Source organism: Nicotiana tabacum, chromosome 6, assembly GCF_000715075.1.
Source record: "Nicotiana tabacum cultivar K326 chromosome 6, ASM71507v2, whole genome shotgun sequence".
Classification (NCBI taxonomy): Eukaryota; Viridiplantae; Streptophyta; class Magnoliopsida; order Solanales; family Solanaceae; genus Nicotiana; species Nicotiana tabacum.
In genome coordinates this window covers 80,985,768-81,002,036 of record NC_134085.1, presented here as the reverse complement: position 1 = coordinate 81,002,036, position 16,269 = coordinate 80,985,768, and the positions used below count along the sequence as shown (strand labels likewise).

Sequence of the window (16,269 nt, the reverse complement as noted above, 5' to 3'; positions counted from 1 at the left end):
AGGATTACTAATTTGAACATTAGTAATCCAGATAGATCAATTTTTATGTGATCGTCTTTATGGGATAAAGATTAGTTGATCTCATTAACTAAATTACATAGATAGATGATGCATATAGAGATATGGTCATTGAACCGACTCATTGGATAATTCCTAATGGTTAGAATTACCATAAACTGTCAATAGGATATTCTCTTGAAGAATGTGATGTAAGAGTTTATTTTGACCTGAGATCATCATAGTAATTGTTAAGTTATTTATTGTGCTTTGATACCAGACACCTATGGCCCTAGGGCGATAGTTGAAAGGATATTGGGTATGATTAAATACTTGTAGAATTAGTGATGGATCAAGATGGAATCTGTCAACTCTTGGTAATGAGTTTAAGCTCCATGTTGTCATGAATTATAAATGACCAAACTAAGACCTTGGCCAGGGCAATTGAATGAAAGAAGAAATGAGTTTCTTAGGTCATTCAATGGTCGATTATATTTGACATGAACACATAGTTGGTCGCCTATAGGATTTGACAGTTGAACCATATCCTAGGGTGATCCAGAGCTATAAAGACAGAAGGAATTACTACATTATTCTTCTACTGGTTCTTGAGAGTAAATTGTATACTTCATGCTATCCGGTCGTTAAGGAGTGTTGCTAGACGCCACCCTCGATTAGTATATTGATGTGGTCAATTTACTACCGGCTTAGTATTGAACCTATGGGGTCGCACACTAACGAGTGTTCTGATCTTTATTAAAGGATTAATTACTTTAGTATTTGATAATTAAATTAAAGAATTTAATTAGTCAAATAAATTTAGTTATTAGTCCAAATGAAATATTATTATATTCTTTGCTAGCACAGACGATATAATTAATATGGTGAACAAATTAAAGTTTTCTATTTAGAATAGAAAATTAAATTATCTCTTGGTTGAATATATATGATATATATTACGTAGTCATAATTGATATTTATTTTTATATAGGAGATATATAAATATTAATAAAGTATCCAATTTGAAATTGAATTGTAAATCCCATAAGAGACGTCTACAACACGAAATCTATTTGTTATGGGATTTGAACTTTGTTTTTAGCAAAATATAATTAATGACTTATAAGGAAAATCCAATATTGAATTGGATTTGGCACTATTACAATCCAGCTTTCACGTTGGACTTCATGGAAAAGTCCATGTAAATATTCGGCAGGTTCAAACTTCCTGAGAATGTTTCCGATTTCTTTTTAGAAAAATCCCATCAAGTTTATTTTGGAATAAACTTTTATCCTAAGTAAATCATTATTATATAAAGGGTGATGGAGAAAATTTTCCATATTATTAATTTTTGAGAAGAAAACCACTTTGTAAAAGTGAGAGTACAATACAAAGCCAACAGAGAAAATACAATTACAAGAAAAATGTTTCTTGTTCTTCTAACATTGAGTTGAGATTTTTGAGAAAATTTCAACACAATTTTTTTCGTTCAATTTGTTCGCGGGTTTCATTGATCAAAGAGTTGATAGCAAGGATCAGTCTCGGTGTGGATACGCATATAGTCTTCGCACTATCGAAGAATTTGAAACGAGACTTTCTTCACCAGGTACGTCTTAGATCCGATCTATTGACATGTAAATAAATTTTAAACACGAAAAGATCTACCTAGGATTGTTATTATCTTCCGTTGTGTACTACGAACACCTATGCGCAATCTTTCAGTGGTATCAGAACCGTGGTTTATTGTATCTAAAATTTATTTACGAAATATTTTAAGATTATATTTGAAGAGTTCAAACCATAATACATGTGTATTATGCAATAGTCAAATTGTTTGAATGCATATGGATTGATATAATTTTATTGTGAATAAAATATATATACATATAAGTTAAACTCTTGAGATAGTTCGTAACTTGAATTTGAAATTTTTGTATTAGATATGATTGTAATCTATAATAGGTTATTGGATTCTACTGTTATTTTAATTGTTATTAGTTCATGAGATGTTAATTAATAATAGTTTTCTGGCATGAATTATTTTTATGTGATATATAAGATAAACATGTTAGAAGATGTTGAATTTCGTTTTTATGTCACATGCTTGTTCGTTACATAATTTTGAATTATTTATTACATGTGATGTAAATCAAATTAGGACTAAGCATGTAGACAATGTGAACTAAATTCATATGCTATAAAAGATTTGATCTTTATGTTATTAAAAACTGTTTTAGTATCAATTCCCTCTTACTAAAATTTGAGTTCTTAAATAATAAAATATAAGATATTTTATTATAGAGCTATCCATCAAGGTAAATAATTTTATTTATTTCTTGTTTATAAGGAGCGGCCTGATTACCAGGAGACTTATAGTTCGAGAATATGTTAAAATTATTTATTGCATTAGATGCATGGATTGAAAGAATTATTCAATTTTACACTAGACGCCTGGACCACCCGGGGGAGTATAAAATTTAATAAGTTCTTTGCTATCATGATGGTTGAACTCAACTATGCCAATAGGATCGACCTGACTACCAGGGGACTATTTGACATAGAGCTATTTAAGGAAATTGTATGGGGATACAATTGGTAAGAGTACCTACCTTTAAAATATATGTGAGAAACGACTTGACTTCCAAGGGGCTCATACATATTGTTAAAGGATTTCTTTACTCCACTAATAGAAATAAAGATTTCGTAAACTATAATGAGGGTAAATAATTTAAAATAATTAGTGGAAATATCATTTAGATAAAAGTCCATGTCTTTATGATATATGCAAATATGTTCTTATATCATTGCCTCTTCTTTTGTATATTTTAGATTTCTCAATATATCTGTTATATCACTACTTGAAATACTTGAGACCAACAAGTTGGTAGGACCAAACTTTGATGACTGGTATAGAAATTTGAGAATTGTTCTCATGCATAAAAAGCTCATTGATGTGATCGATAAGCCTGCAAAGATAGTCCCACCAGAGAATGATGTTCAAGGCACCAAGGTTTATCAGAAACACTTGGAAGAATGCCTTGCTATTAAACACATCATTCTCGCTTCTATTAGTTCTGAACTCTAGAAGAAAACATCAGAATATGGATCCAACTCCAATCATTTAATATCTTAAGAAGATAGCTGATACACAGTTGGATATTGAAAACTCTCCAGTTGGACCTCTTGTCAATCATATGATTGTTCTTACCAAAGAACATGAGAAGTTGGGGTACAAGCTTGGTAAAAAGCTTTCTGAAGATTTGATCTTGCAGTCAGTATATGATGTTGAATGTTTTCACTGTAAGAAGAAAGGGCATTGGAAGATAAACTGCAAGGAGTATCTGACAACTCTAAAGGACAAGAAACAAGGTGAGACATTAATAAAAAATATTTTCAATGTTTCTTTAGCTACTACTAATTGTTCACTATGGGTATTAGGTACTGGCAATGGTTATAACATCTGTAATATGTTGCAAGGGTTCAAGATAAGTAGGAGGCTAAAGAAAGGAGAAGTTAATCTACAAGTTGGAAATGGTGCAAAAGTTGCAGCCGTAGCTGTAGGATCAATTTATTTAATAATGCCTACGGGAAAAGTACTTATGTTGGATGATTGTTATTACGTTCCTAAATTTGTTTCGAACATAATTTCAGCTTCTATTCTATACAAACGAGGTTTCGCATTAATATATGCAATGGTATTTGCTCTATTTATTATAGCGATAATTTATATGTGAATGGCTATCTACAACATGATGTTTATGTCTTACCTAATGTGAATGCTAATTCAATTATGCATGTTTCAAGTCTTAAGAGAAAAAGAGATGATCAAGTAAATCATACATATCTTTGGCATTGTCGGTTTGGTTATATTGGAGAGAAAAGAATTAACAAGTTGTACAAGGAAGGGTACTTTGACAAGTATGATTTTGAATCATATCCAACTTGTGAATCTTGTCTCAAAGGAAGAATGACCAAATCTCCATTTACTGGAAGTGGAGAAAGAGCTTCTGAATTATTGGGACTAATTCATACAGATGTTTGTGGGCCCATGAAAATTCAAGCTAGAGGTGGATATTCTTACTTCATCACCTTCACTGATGATATGTTAAGATATGGAATTGTGTATCTTATGAAACACAAGTCTGAATCTTTCGAAATGTTCAAAAGGTTCCGTAGTGAAGTTGAGAAGCAGACTGGTAAAAGTATCAAAGTACTAAGGTCTGATAGAGGTGGAGAATATCTTAGTGAAGATTTTACCAGATATCTCAAAGAGAATGGGATTCTCTCACAGTGGACACTTCCAGGAACACCACAATACAATGGTGTGTCTGAAAGGAGAAATCGAACCTTATTAGATATGGTGAGATCTATGATGCGGTTCACTGATCGTCCAATAAATTTATAGGGATATGCTTTAGAAGCAGCAACATACTTACTTTATAAAGTTCCCACTAAGTCGGTCTCTACAACACTATATGAGATATGGAAAGAGTGTAAGACTAACCTTAAACATATTAAAGTTTGGGGTTGTCTAGCTTATGTTAAGAGACTGCAATCTGATAAACTTGACTCAAGATCTGATAAAAGTAGGTTCATTGGGTATCCCAAAGAAACAATGGGATATTATTTCTATCACCCTTTTGACCATAAAGCGTTTGTGGCTATAGGAGCTACCTTTTTGGAAATGGAATTTCTTTTGGAAGGAAATTATAGTGGAGAAATGTAACTTGATGAAGTTCAAGAAACTAATGAATCCACACAAAATCAAGATCATGAGACACAAGTTGAAGAACCTTAATTGGATGTTTTGAAGTTGACAAGGAAGTTACCATCTTCAACGGTTAAGGTTCAAGAACTAAATGTAGTTCAAGAACAGGTTAATGAACCAGTTCTAAATCAAATTGAACAACAACCAAATCCAACACAAGGTGAACAAGTTGTACAAGAACCTCTTAGAAGGTCTACACGAGAACGTCATGTACCAACTAGATTAAATGTAATGGTACAAGAAGATGTATCAAATGAGAGTGGTCATAATAATGATAACCCTAAGACCTATGAAGAGAGTATACAAAGTTCTGATTATGAAATTATAGCAAATGGATGTGAAAACAACTTTCCTTAATGGTGAGCTAGAAGAGGATGTGTACATGACACAACCTGAAGGTTTCACATCTTCATCTGATCATAATAAAATTTGCAAGCTACAAAGATCCATTTATGGACTAAAGTAGCTAGCTCTTATAGATGGAAAGAGAATGAATGCAGTTTTCCACGGTCAGCTTTATCATAACAGGATGTCCAGAGCCTTCAACAAAAGAGTCAAGCCGAGACAGTTCATACCGGGGCAGCTAGTATTAAAGAAAATTTTCCCACATCAAGATGAAGCCAAAGGGAAGTTCTCTCTCAACTGGTAGGGTCCATACATGGTTCACCAGATCCTGACAAAAGGAGCCCTCATACTTGCAGAAATGGACGGAGAAGTCTGGCCAAAGCCGATCAATTCAGATGCAGTCAAGCATTACTATGTGTAATCTTATGCTTTCCTATATGATGTAAATTGTACTATGCCTGACCTGATTCCCATTTAAGAGGGGATACGTAGGCAGCCCTATGGGTTTGGTCACAATTCAATAAAAAATTTCATTTCCCCCTGCGATTGGAAACTGGAGCAGAATTTTGAGGAGGACCCTCAAAATTCCGAAGTTGATTTCAGCCATTTATCGCTGGCAGCAGTCAGAAGCAGCAACCCAGTAAACTGGGGCAGAATTTTGAGGAGGACCCTCAAAATTCCGTAGCAAGAGAGATTTCAATGTCCTGAACCACGTCATAGTCGTCAGTTCATCTAAAGAAAATTATTCTTAATTATGTAATTATTTTATTCTTTTACTAAATCATGCGTGCCTTGTTTAGAAACGCTACCCCAATGATACATACAGTATCACTAGATCAAAGCCGAGCAGGTCGAGCAAAGCCAGCGGGGATACGAACTAACCTCCCCCCTTTAAAAAACTCATGATTTTTCTTTGGATGCAGGCACTTGGGTTACGAAAGCATCATACATACAATACACTCACGAGACAAACACTATTCAGGAATACAGCTCTTAGAACTGTTACACTTACCAACATTCACTATCCATACACACCAGTGGCGTTCCATATGTCACGATGTCCCCAGGAGTCACAATATCGCAATCTACTATCTGCTAAGAAAGCCTTATTACCATTTGCTATTTTTACTTTTTTCATAAGGCTACCATTCTGCCTTCCGAGACCAAGCTCTGTCTCCATCTGCATTCCTGCATTGCATAAGGCTACCATTCTGCCTTTTGAGACTAAGCTTTGTCTCCGTTTGCATTTCTGCATTGCATAAGGCTACCATTCTGCCTTCCGAGACTAAGCTCTATCACCATCTGCATTTCTACATTTCATAAGGCTACCATTCTGCCTTCCGAGGTTAAGTTATACCTCCATACCGCATTTGCATGGCTGAAAGATTGTCGCCTCTATATTTGCATGGCTGAAAGATCGCCACCTTTACATTTGCATGGCTGAAAGATCGCCACCTTCTGCATTGCATAGGCTGAAAGATTGCCAAACTCTGCATCTCATAGGCTGAAAGATCGCCAAACTGTTCGAGGGCGTCATTGTTCGGAGGTACCATTTTCATAGCTCGAAAACACCATGCCATGGTCTAAGGACCCCTTTTTTTTCTTTTGCATATCATTATTCAAAGGCATCATTCTCATAGCCCGAGAGCATTATTTCATGGCCTGCGAATCCTTTATTACACGCTTCATGGCCCAGGACATTATGGTCTAAGGACGTCATACTAACCGTCTGAAGACAAACATTCATGGTCCGATAGGAATTCGCATCATGTTTAAATTTACGCACAATATACGCTTGCGTTACTTATTTGCAGGTGAACGGCGAGTAACGGCTATTTCGGCAGGAGTGATTCTGCTCCAATTCCCGCAGCCCTATTAGACTTCAACCATTCGCCCCGTCCTAAATACTGCGTCCGTTCTTGAAAGTCTCCATTGGCATACTATGTTGACGGATCCTGAACTACATATAGCCTGATTCCTATAGAACCAGGGATATGTAAGCAGTTCATAAACCAGAGCACGACCTAAGTCTCCTCAAACCATTTCGTTCGGTCAAAATTGGCCATCACATCTTTACCCGACAACTCTTTTATCCTTCTCAGGTAAAGAGGGGCAGCTGTTGATACCCAATTTTTTCAAGTATGTTTTTCATATGAAAAATACCTTCAAAATAGCATATATATGCATATGTAAGCATATTCAAACGTTTTATTATTTTTCCTTATTTTTAGATATTTTTAAATCGATTTATTGCCTATAGAACCCCGTCAAAACACTTAGGCAATCCTTAGAGCAATAATTGAAACTGAATCTGCTTCTGTTAATTATTACAACCAGTAGGCATGCCTGATTTGGACTTCTTATCTGAGTTATGCAATAAATTAAAAATTCCTCAACAATCTCATCTCCCTCGTCTTTAATGTTTTTAAATCTGACCTAAACAGTACGTGGAAGACATGCTATTTTATGTGTTTTGAGGAGGTATACATGAGCCTTTGTTTGTTTATATGTTTCCCCCCAAACTTGCATATGTGTTTTGTATGTCGCTTTAGAATTTTTACCTTTGCAACTCCAAATAAGCCTAACATCCCTCCCTGTTAGGATTAGTAGTCCTAAGTGCCTCCGGGACTGATACGAATGGGACGGGTAATAGCATGCAATAAGTAATCGATACCAATCCGCTCTTTAATACCTTAACGGGGTGGGAATGGTAGATATTGATATGATGACCCCGCGATAATGCCACGTATAGCCCCTCATTGAGGAGTGATTACCGGACATTGTATGGGGTGATCCATATTTTTAATAAACCTAGGACCCCCCCCCCCTCTTTGTTCTTTAGCATTTCAATTATTTCTTTTTAAAAAAATCAGCTTTTCTATTCGTTCCTTCAAACTTTGTTTACGTTCAAACCATTATGTGAAATCCCCTCTTATTTGAGCCTTATTTGTCTACATGTTAATTGCACCAAATTCACTATAATTGTCTTGCCGGGAACCATACTAGTGGATTCTGAGGGGTGCCTAACACCTTTCCCGTAGAATAATTTCAAGCCCTTACCCTATCTCTGGTTATTCAAATCAAATTATTTTGGTGTTCTAATGCACCTTAAATCATTAGGTGGCGGCTCTTCAAAATTCAAACCTAGTTCCCAAAAGGAACGAGTTGTCCTTCCAAATGTCATAAAACCGATTTCGCGAGAAAAAGGGGGCGCGACATGCACGTGAAGGAGATAAATCTAACTTATTAAGAAGCAGTATCTCCTGATCTGATCGAAAAGGTTGCATATTGGATAAGGAGAGAAAGACTCCTTACATGAAGAGAACACAGTTTATGAAGAAGATAGTGTTAGAGTTTGAGATCACCTTTAACTCTTCTACGATAGAAGAGTAGCATCTGTATCCTAGTCAATCTCTAATTACTAACCTATAAAATATTAGTGTTGTTCTCTTTTATAGGTAATGCACATAAGCAGAAGTTAAACTTAAATTGAGAGCAGAAGAGCAAGGAGATTTTGCAAGCAATTTATGTGTGATTCGAGTGTGCAATCCTGAAGCCACTTGAACGAGATAGAAGAACCAGTTCCAATTGTCTATCTTTTATTCTAGTTCAATTGTAGTAGGTGATTTTACATTGTACCTTTCAGCTTTCATAGAAGCAATGTATTAGGTACTTAGAGTGTTCAAGTTATAGTTAACTTGAAGTTGTCGCAACAGTTGAGGTTGTGTGCCACAACGGGATTAGAGTTAATCCTTAGGTTTACAAAGAGTTTTGTAAATGTTGTTTTGGCTCAGTGATTTTAGTGGAAGTTTGGGAAAATCCTATTGAGTAGTAGGTCGTGGTTTTTTCACTTTTTGAGCCAGGTGTTTCCCACATAAAAATCTTTGTGTTCTTTATTTTCTTTATTCATTATTTTGCAAATAGTAGTAGTTGGAACACATAGAAGAATCAGGTCCTTCTATAGTTCAGTTAAGCGAAAATTGGGTACCTCACAAATCACCCCCCCCCCTCTTGTGTGGTATTGATGTTTAAAACATCAAACAGGTTTTAAAATCAGTAGGCAAACTGATTAGGTTTATATCACCTCACTTTAAAACAATGCTATATATTCTATGTTTGTGATGCTCGGACTTCTCTAAAATTACTTGAAATCTGTGCTTAAGACGTGCTACTTATTTATTTATGTGTGGAGGTAAATATGAGCCCCCTTAATTGTTTCTCTATTTGATAGTCCTTTATTTTTTTGTTGCTGCTTAGATTTTACCCTTTAGACACCTTAAGAAAGTCTGGAACTGCCTAAAATTAGAGGTCCTAAACTCATCCAGGACCACAAGGAAGGGACGGGTAAACCACGCTTAGAGTTGTTAATTAAAAATCGCTTATATAACCGCTAAGGGGAGGGTAATGGATAGTAAAAGGATATGATGACTTGTGCGCTAATACAACATGTAACCCCTCTATTTGAGGAAGGCTTATCGGGTATTGTACAGATATGATCCTATAGGCTAACCAACTTAGGACTTCCCTTCCTTTAATTACATATGTGTGCTTAGACTGCCTAAGTTTTCTTTATTTACATATGTGTGCTTAGACTGCCTAAACTTCCTTTATTTACATATGTGTGCTTAGACTACTTACCTATTAAATGACTAATTCACATAACTGAGTTCGGCTGGCACCAACCATTGTGGACCACGAGGGGTGCCTCACACCTTTCCCTCGAGGTTATTTCGAGCCTTTACCCTAATCTCTGGTAATGCAAACTAGTTATATGAGTTAATTTCCCTAGGTTCCCTAACGCACCTTAATCCGTTAGGTGGCGACTCTTCAAATACCCAACTCCCAAAAGGAAACGAGTTGTTCCAAATGAATATCGAAACCCGGACTCCGCGAGGAAAAAGGGGGCGCGACAGTTATTACTGTAATTCATTTGAGAGTTATTACTGTAATTCATCCAAATATTAATAAAACTCCATTGTTGTCCCATTTCCAATTATTTTTCAATTTTCTGTTTGAGTATAATACAAAAAATTTCCAAGAATTTTTTCATATTTGGGTCAAAGAAGGATTGGGGAAGTTAACCTTATCACTTATAAAAATTAAAGTTGCGGATATCAGAAAACTTTGGGGATTTTCACTACAAATCTGAGCCAACAACAAAGTTTAAAAACTCTTGCAAATCTAAGGATTACCTATAACCCTTGTAGCAACCAGCTACAAGCTGTTGCGACTACTTCAAGTTAACTCTAACTTGAACAATACAAGTCGAGTTTACAACCTCTTGAGAGCCTAATGATTATCTCTAACCTGTGTAGCAACACGCCACAGACTGTTACGACTGCTTCAAGTTAACTCTAACTTGAATAATATAAGTCATGTACCTAGTATAATTTGCTTCTATGAAAGCTTAAAGGTACAACTCAAAATGCCTACTATACTTTAAACTAAAAATAAAGAAAGATACATATAAATCTTTATGGATCTAGTTCATGTAGCTTGAGGATCACACTCTTGAATCTCACAGGAATTGCTCACAAAATGCCTTGCTATTTTGCTCTCAATTCGTGCTTTCACTTTTGTATTTGTGAGTTTCCTGTAAAAGAGAACACAACTGATATTTATAGAGTTAGTAGAATAAGGATTAACTAGAGTTCTAATGCTTTACTCTTCCTTGGCAGAAGAGTTCTAGTCAACTTCAACTTCTAATCCTTCTCTTATCTTGGATAGAGTTCTCTTCAATTAAGGAGTCATGTTCCTTATTAATTATGCAACATTTTTGTCCAGGGATTATCAGAAATAACCACTTATACTTATCTCTTTCACGTGCATGCGTTTTGCTTGATTCTGTCTGTCACCTATATACACTATCCATGGAGCTGGTTCATGCATGTGTTCCTTTGTCAATCATCAATTCAAATCGCTTAGGTCAAAAATGTCTTAGTAGCTTTTCTTGCTCTGCATCTTTTACAAACTCTTTGCTTTTGAGAAGTCTTTTCTCTCTTAATGAAGAAGAAAGATAAAATATTAATACAATTTGATCCAATTACTTCGAGATTAAAATGCGAAATGAACAAGCCAAGTTTCAGTCTTTGAACATCAATTAAGTTATCGAGGAAACAAAGCCTATTACAAAGGCCTGCTTGCACTGTCATATGGACTTTGGGTTTATTTCGTGCAGCGTATTAAAGCAATTCAAAGAATATCCAAGAATTTTTTCATATTTGGGTCAAAGAAGGCTTGGGGAATTTAACCTTTTCACTTTCTAGAAATTAAAGTTGCGGATATCAGAAAACTTTGGGGATTGTCTCTTTTTATTCTACATTGAACCAAGGTTTGGATGTCTCCAAAAGGGTAAGATTTCTTGTTTTAATTCTCTCTCTCTCCTATGTCCGATTGGGTTGTTTGTTAGAGAATTGAACAATGATTAGAGTTCCAATACTTGAGTTTTAAGTTCTTGTATTTCAATCAAAACCTCTTTCTATGATTTAAAGTCTTCTGTTGTCCGTACTTGTATCAGTAAAATTCATTTGCAATATAAATCTTTCTGGTATTGTTTTGACGTTAAAAATCACGAAACCATTTATAAATTTAAAATATTTTCACACGTTAATGACTTGAAATTCCCAACCTCGCACTGATCATCCATGATAGAAAACAAACATTTTGACCGCTACAAATATGAGACATGCATATAACAAAATGATTTTAATGGTTTTAATTATCCACTATTTGTAAAGATGGTTGGGAAGTCGAGGCTCCATCATCACGTCAAGTGCGACTTTGGGGTGTGTAGTTAGCCCATAAATCTCTTCCATGCTAATGTCTTCTGGACTCATACCATTAGGCAATCTCCAGTTGAATCCATGCAACAAGTTAGCTAAAGTTGCCCTAATTATACGAATCCCAAGACTGTATCCTGGGCACTTTCTCCGGCCCGCGCCAAATGGCAAGAGCGCAAAATGTTGTCCTGTGACATCAATATTCTTCCCTTCAAACCTCTCCGGAAGGAATTCTTCTGGTGACTCCCAATGCTGTGAATTTCTTCCAATACTCCAAGTGTTCACAATTAAAATTGTACCTTTAGGTATGTCATAGCCTGCTACATGACAATCCTCCAAGGCAATGCGCGGTGGAAGCATGGTGCTTACTGGGTGAAGCCTTAATGTTTCCTTGATGATTGACTCAATGTAAGGGAGTTGAGTGTAATCTTTTTCTTGAACCCATCTGTCCTGTGAAATGACAAGGCTTAGCTCTTGTTGTGCTTTCTTCATAATCTTAGGTTGTCTAAGAAGTTCATAAAAAGCCCATTCAACGGTTGTTGCTGAGGTGTCCGTGCCGCCAGCCAATAAGTCCTATCATCAAATTATAAACCAAAATATCAAAGAAAGCCAAAATATTTTTTAATGGAGTACTTTAAGCACAAGATTTGACGAGAGATTTAATAATTATAGCCTATTCTGCTTTTGAGAAGTATTATCTTAGGTAAATAATTTTGGAGATTTTGAGTTGCTTTCTAGGCTAGAGTCCATAGTAGTTGATTGCAAAGGTTAAGGTACTAGATTTTATACCCTCTTTGGTTATTGAGTTGTAACCTTATAATTGCACTTGTTTTTTAGTGAAGCTTGAGGAAAATTCTACACTAATAGGTCATGAGTTTTACTCTCCGGAGCAAAGAGGTTATTAGCGTAAAGTTACTTGTGCTCATTAATTTTTGCAGTGTACTTTCTGTTTCATTTTAGAATATACAGATTCAAAAATATGGTTCTTCAATAGGCAAAAATGGGGCAAAACGCAATTCATCTCCCCCATCTTGTATCTAGGTGCTCTTTAAATTAACAATTATCACCAGAACGTAAGGATAACACCTTAAAAGAATCCAAGATGGTAGTACTGCCAGGTGTTTAATAAGGGCAATCAACCACATGATTACCATTGTTTAACGGAAGTATTATGGATGGTGAAAATCAAGGATACATAACTAATAACAAGAGAGAACTACTCCTAAGACTAGGAAGGAATACAATGAAAGGACAAGAAAGATATTGAGAAAAATGCCAAAACTAAAAAGATCTTAATCTGTGAGATTGGTCCAGATGAGTACAATCAAATCTCAGCTAATACGAATGCAGCGTATATTTGGGATGCACTGCAAACTGCTCATGAAGAGGCGGACCAAGTTAAATAGTCCAAAATCGATATTATCATGACACAACATGAACTCTTCAATATGAAAGAGGGTGAAACTATCCAAGAAAGCATACTCGTTTCACTCTGATCACTAATGAGTTAAGCTCTCTTGAAAAAAGTCATCCCTATAAATAAACTAGTATGAAAAATTCTGAGCATTCTGCCTCCGTCTTGGGAAAGCAAGGTGAACGCAATTTCAGAAGCAAGAGATCTGAAGAGGTTCACCATTGACGATTTTATTGAAAATTTAAAAACCTATGAGTTGAAGAAATATAATAATCATGAGTTGGCTGAACCTTGAAAATACAAGATTTTGGTTCTCAAGACCACTAAAAAGCTAGAAACTGATTACGATCATATGGCACTACTGACTCGTACATTCCACGTGCTATCTAAAAGGATCGTCATTTTTCGAAAAAGGGTAGCACCTCCAAAGCAAAGGCTTCAAAGCAGAACAACTCCGAGGCGTGCTATGAGTATGATAGTCTTGATTACTTTATTAGGAATTATCCAATGTGGGAGACCGAGTGGGAGAAGAATAATCATGATAAAATGAAAGAGCAAAAGATGGATCAAGTCCCTGAGCGTAAGCTCCAAAAGAGAGCAACAATTAAGATTGTGCAAAAAGCTTTAGCTGCAATGGATAATTTCTCTAATGGTGAATCTGATGATAAAAGAGAAAATAAAGATCTATCCTTGATGGCCATGGATGACTCGAACTCATATGATAAAAATATTCTTGCATTAATGGCAAACTCTGACTCAGAAGTGGAAAAAGAATAATTTGAGGTAAGTTTTCTGAAGATTAAAGAAAAAGATCTATACTCTAAGAAAAACTGGCTTCCTTATCTCAGGATATAATTGATGCATATCATACTATATGTGATGAAAAGGAACAATTGATGAATGCATATCCCTATCTTAAACTTGATCACAAAGGATTAAAGTTAAATGAGGAAAACCTGAAAAAGAGTGTTAAAGAATTAATGAACCAGGTTCTTGCATTAGATCATGAGAAGTTAATTTTGTAAAGGGGGAAAAAGATTCTTGATGCACCTACTAAAGGAAAAGACATAGCTTGTACTATTCATGAGAATCTTGAGAATGAACTGAATAAGGAAAAGAATGATTTTTCAGCTAAATGTAAGAAAGTAGGTTATTCCAAGATAATCTAAATAAGTCTAAGTATGATTTAGATAGAACACATCGGTGGACCAGTTCTGGAGATGTTAACATCATCGCATGAAGACCAAAATGATAATCGTTAAGGAATATGGTATATAAAAGCTAAGACTCTCTATAATCCCAGAAGTAAATACGTGTCTGTTCTTGATAATAGGCTTTGCATAATTCACACTTTAAGAATTCATGTAAAGCTAAGTTTCAAGAACTTATAAGAATGTTAAGTTTGTTGAGAAAAGGAAAATCGTTAAATCTAGTTCTTCCTTAAAAAATGTAGATTGTCAGGTTGGGCTAAGAGGAATAAGATTCATCCTTTTACTCAAAAAAAGAGATCCAAGCCAATACGGGTTCATAAATCTAACCTCTAAATTATTTTACAGGTTAAGGTGAGAGAGAAACAAATTGTGGTACTTAGATAATGCTTGCTCCGGACACATGACTGGTAAAATAGAAAACTTTTTCTCACTGATAAGAGTTTGGTGAGATTGGAGAGAAAATAGGAAACAAAGAACCTGGTTTATTAAATGTTGTGGACGAAAAATCTAGTTATCTGGGAATAATGTTTTCTAATTCGGCTAAGGTTGATGAAGGTGAAAAGAAGGATAGAGAGAAAGTAAATAAAGAAGTTGAGGATGATGATGATCTTGTCGGAGAAGGTAGAAAAATTTTAAGTAAAGGTTGTAGGTGAAGGTATTTCTGGAGCGAAAAAGAAATTGAAAGATTTGCCCAAAAATATTGTCAAAGCTATGATCATTGAGGGAAGGACTCCTAAGATGAGGAGTAAGAGAAAAGTAGCTATGGAAAAGATTGAGGAGGCAAACAAAAGGAGGAGGCAAGAAAAGCGAAATTCAGGTTGCGCAATGAACCGGATATAAAGCATATAGATCTTAAGGCTGAAGAAGAGAAAGACAAAGAGGAGGTTCCTCCGCAGAGAAAAAGGAGGGTTAGTCCATATGATACTATCGAAAAGAAGAAGTGAAAAAGAAAACAACTCGCAAGAAGAAGAAAGAGACGAATCTTGATGAGCCAAAATCAAGTTTGAGAAAGAAAAGAAAAACTGAGGAGAAGGTGGCAACTATGGGGAAAGAAAGGTGGTTTGGTTCGCTATGAATCTGAATAGCAAGGGTAACTGACCCTGAAGTTGTTATGAAAGAACTATTGGAGAAGTTAGAATTCCAGGAATAGGCACACTAGTTCCTCCATCCACCTCATATGGTATGGGAAGATAAAGTCTTGGATATTCTATATTAACCTCATTCTAGTGGATGAAACTACTATGACCACAACTGTGAAGAAAGTTGACCTAGTGTTTGATGCTGCTACTTTGGAAGAAAATCTGAAGGTTCCTGTTGAAGTGTTTGGCACCTATGTCAAAAGAGAATCGCCAAAAGTTGTAGATAAAGAAGATGATAAAGAGAGAGACTAAGAAAGCACGAAAATTGTTTAAGTTTGTGATGAGGGAAATTCACAAACTGCTCTTTAAGTATGCGAACAAATGTGTGCTTCCCTGGTATGAGAGAAGGCACGAGGCTACTTATATGAATTTAGCAGTGATGTAAGTCCTTGATCAAAACAAGCCACTTAATCTGCCTTCCATGATGATCAAGCATATGTCTAAGGTGGATGATCCTTTGAAAGAGGTGCATGCTTTGCCTTATGGGTTCGTTCTCTCTTTGGTGTTTGACTACAAGGTTCATGTAACTTCTAGATAGAAAGGAACCAGTAAGGACATGTTTGATATAAAAATACGGGAGGATTGTGAATTTTTTCAGTATGAATGTGTTCCAAGA

General features: G+C 35.6%; 1 protein-coding gene across 1 annotated transcript; it reads right to left on the bottom strand.

Moving 5' to 3' along the window:
* Positions 1-11,835: 11,835 nt before the first annotated feature.
* LOC107832265 (trimethyltridecatetraene synthase-like) lies at positions 11,836-13,705 on the bottom strand. The gene is made up of 2 exons (XM_075255576.1): positions 13,670-13,705; positions 11,836-12,462 (listed from the first exon to the last, which is right to left on the bottom strand). Exons 1-2 carry the CDS (start codon positions 13,703-13,705, stop codon positions 11,836-11,838), a joined length of 663 nt encoding a protein of 220 aa, XP_075111677.1.
* Positions 13,706-16,269: the final 2,564 nt, after the last annotated feature.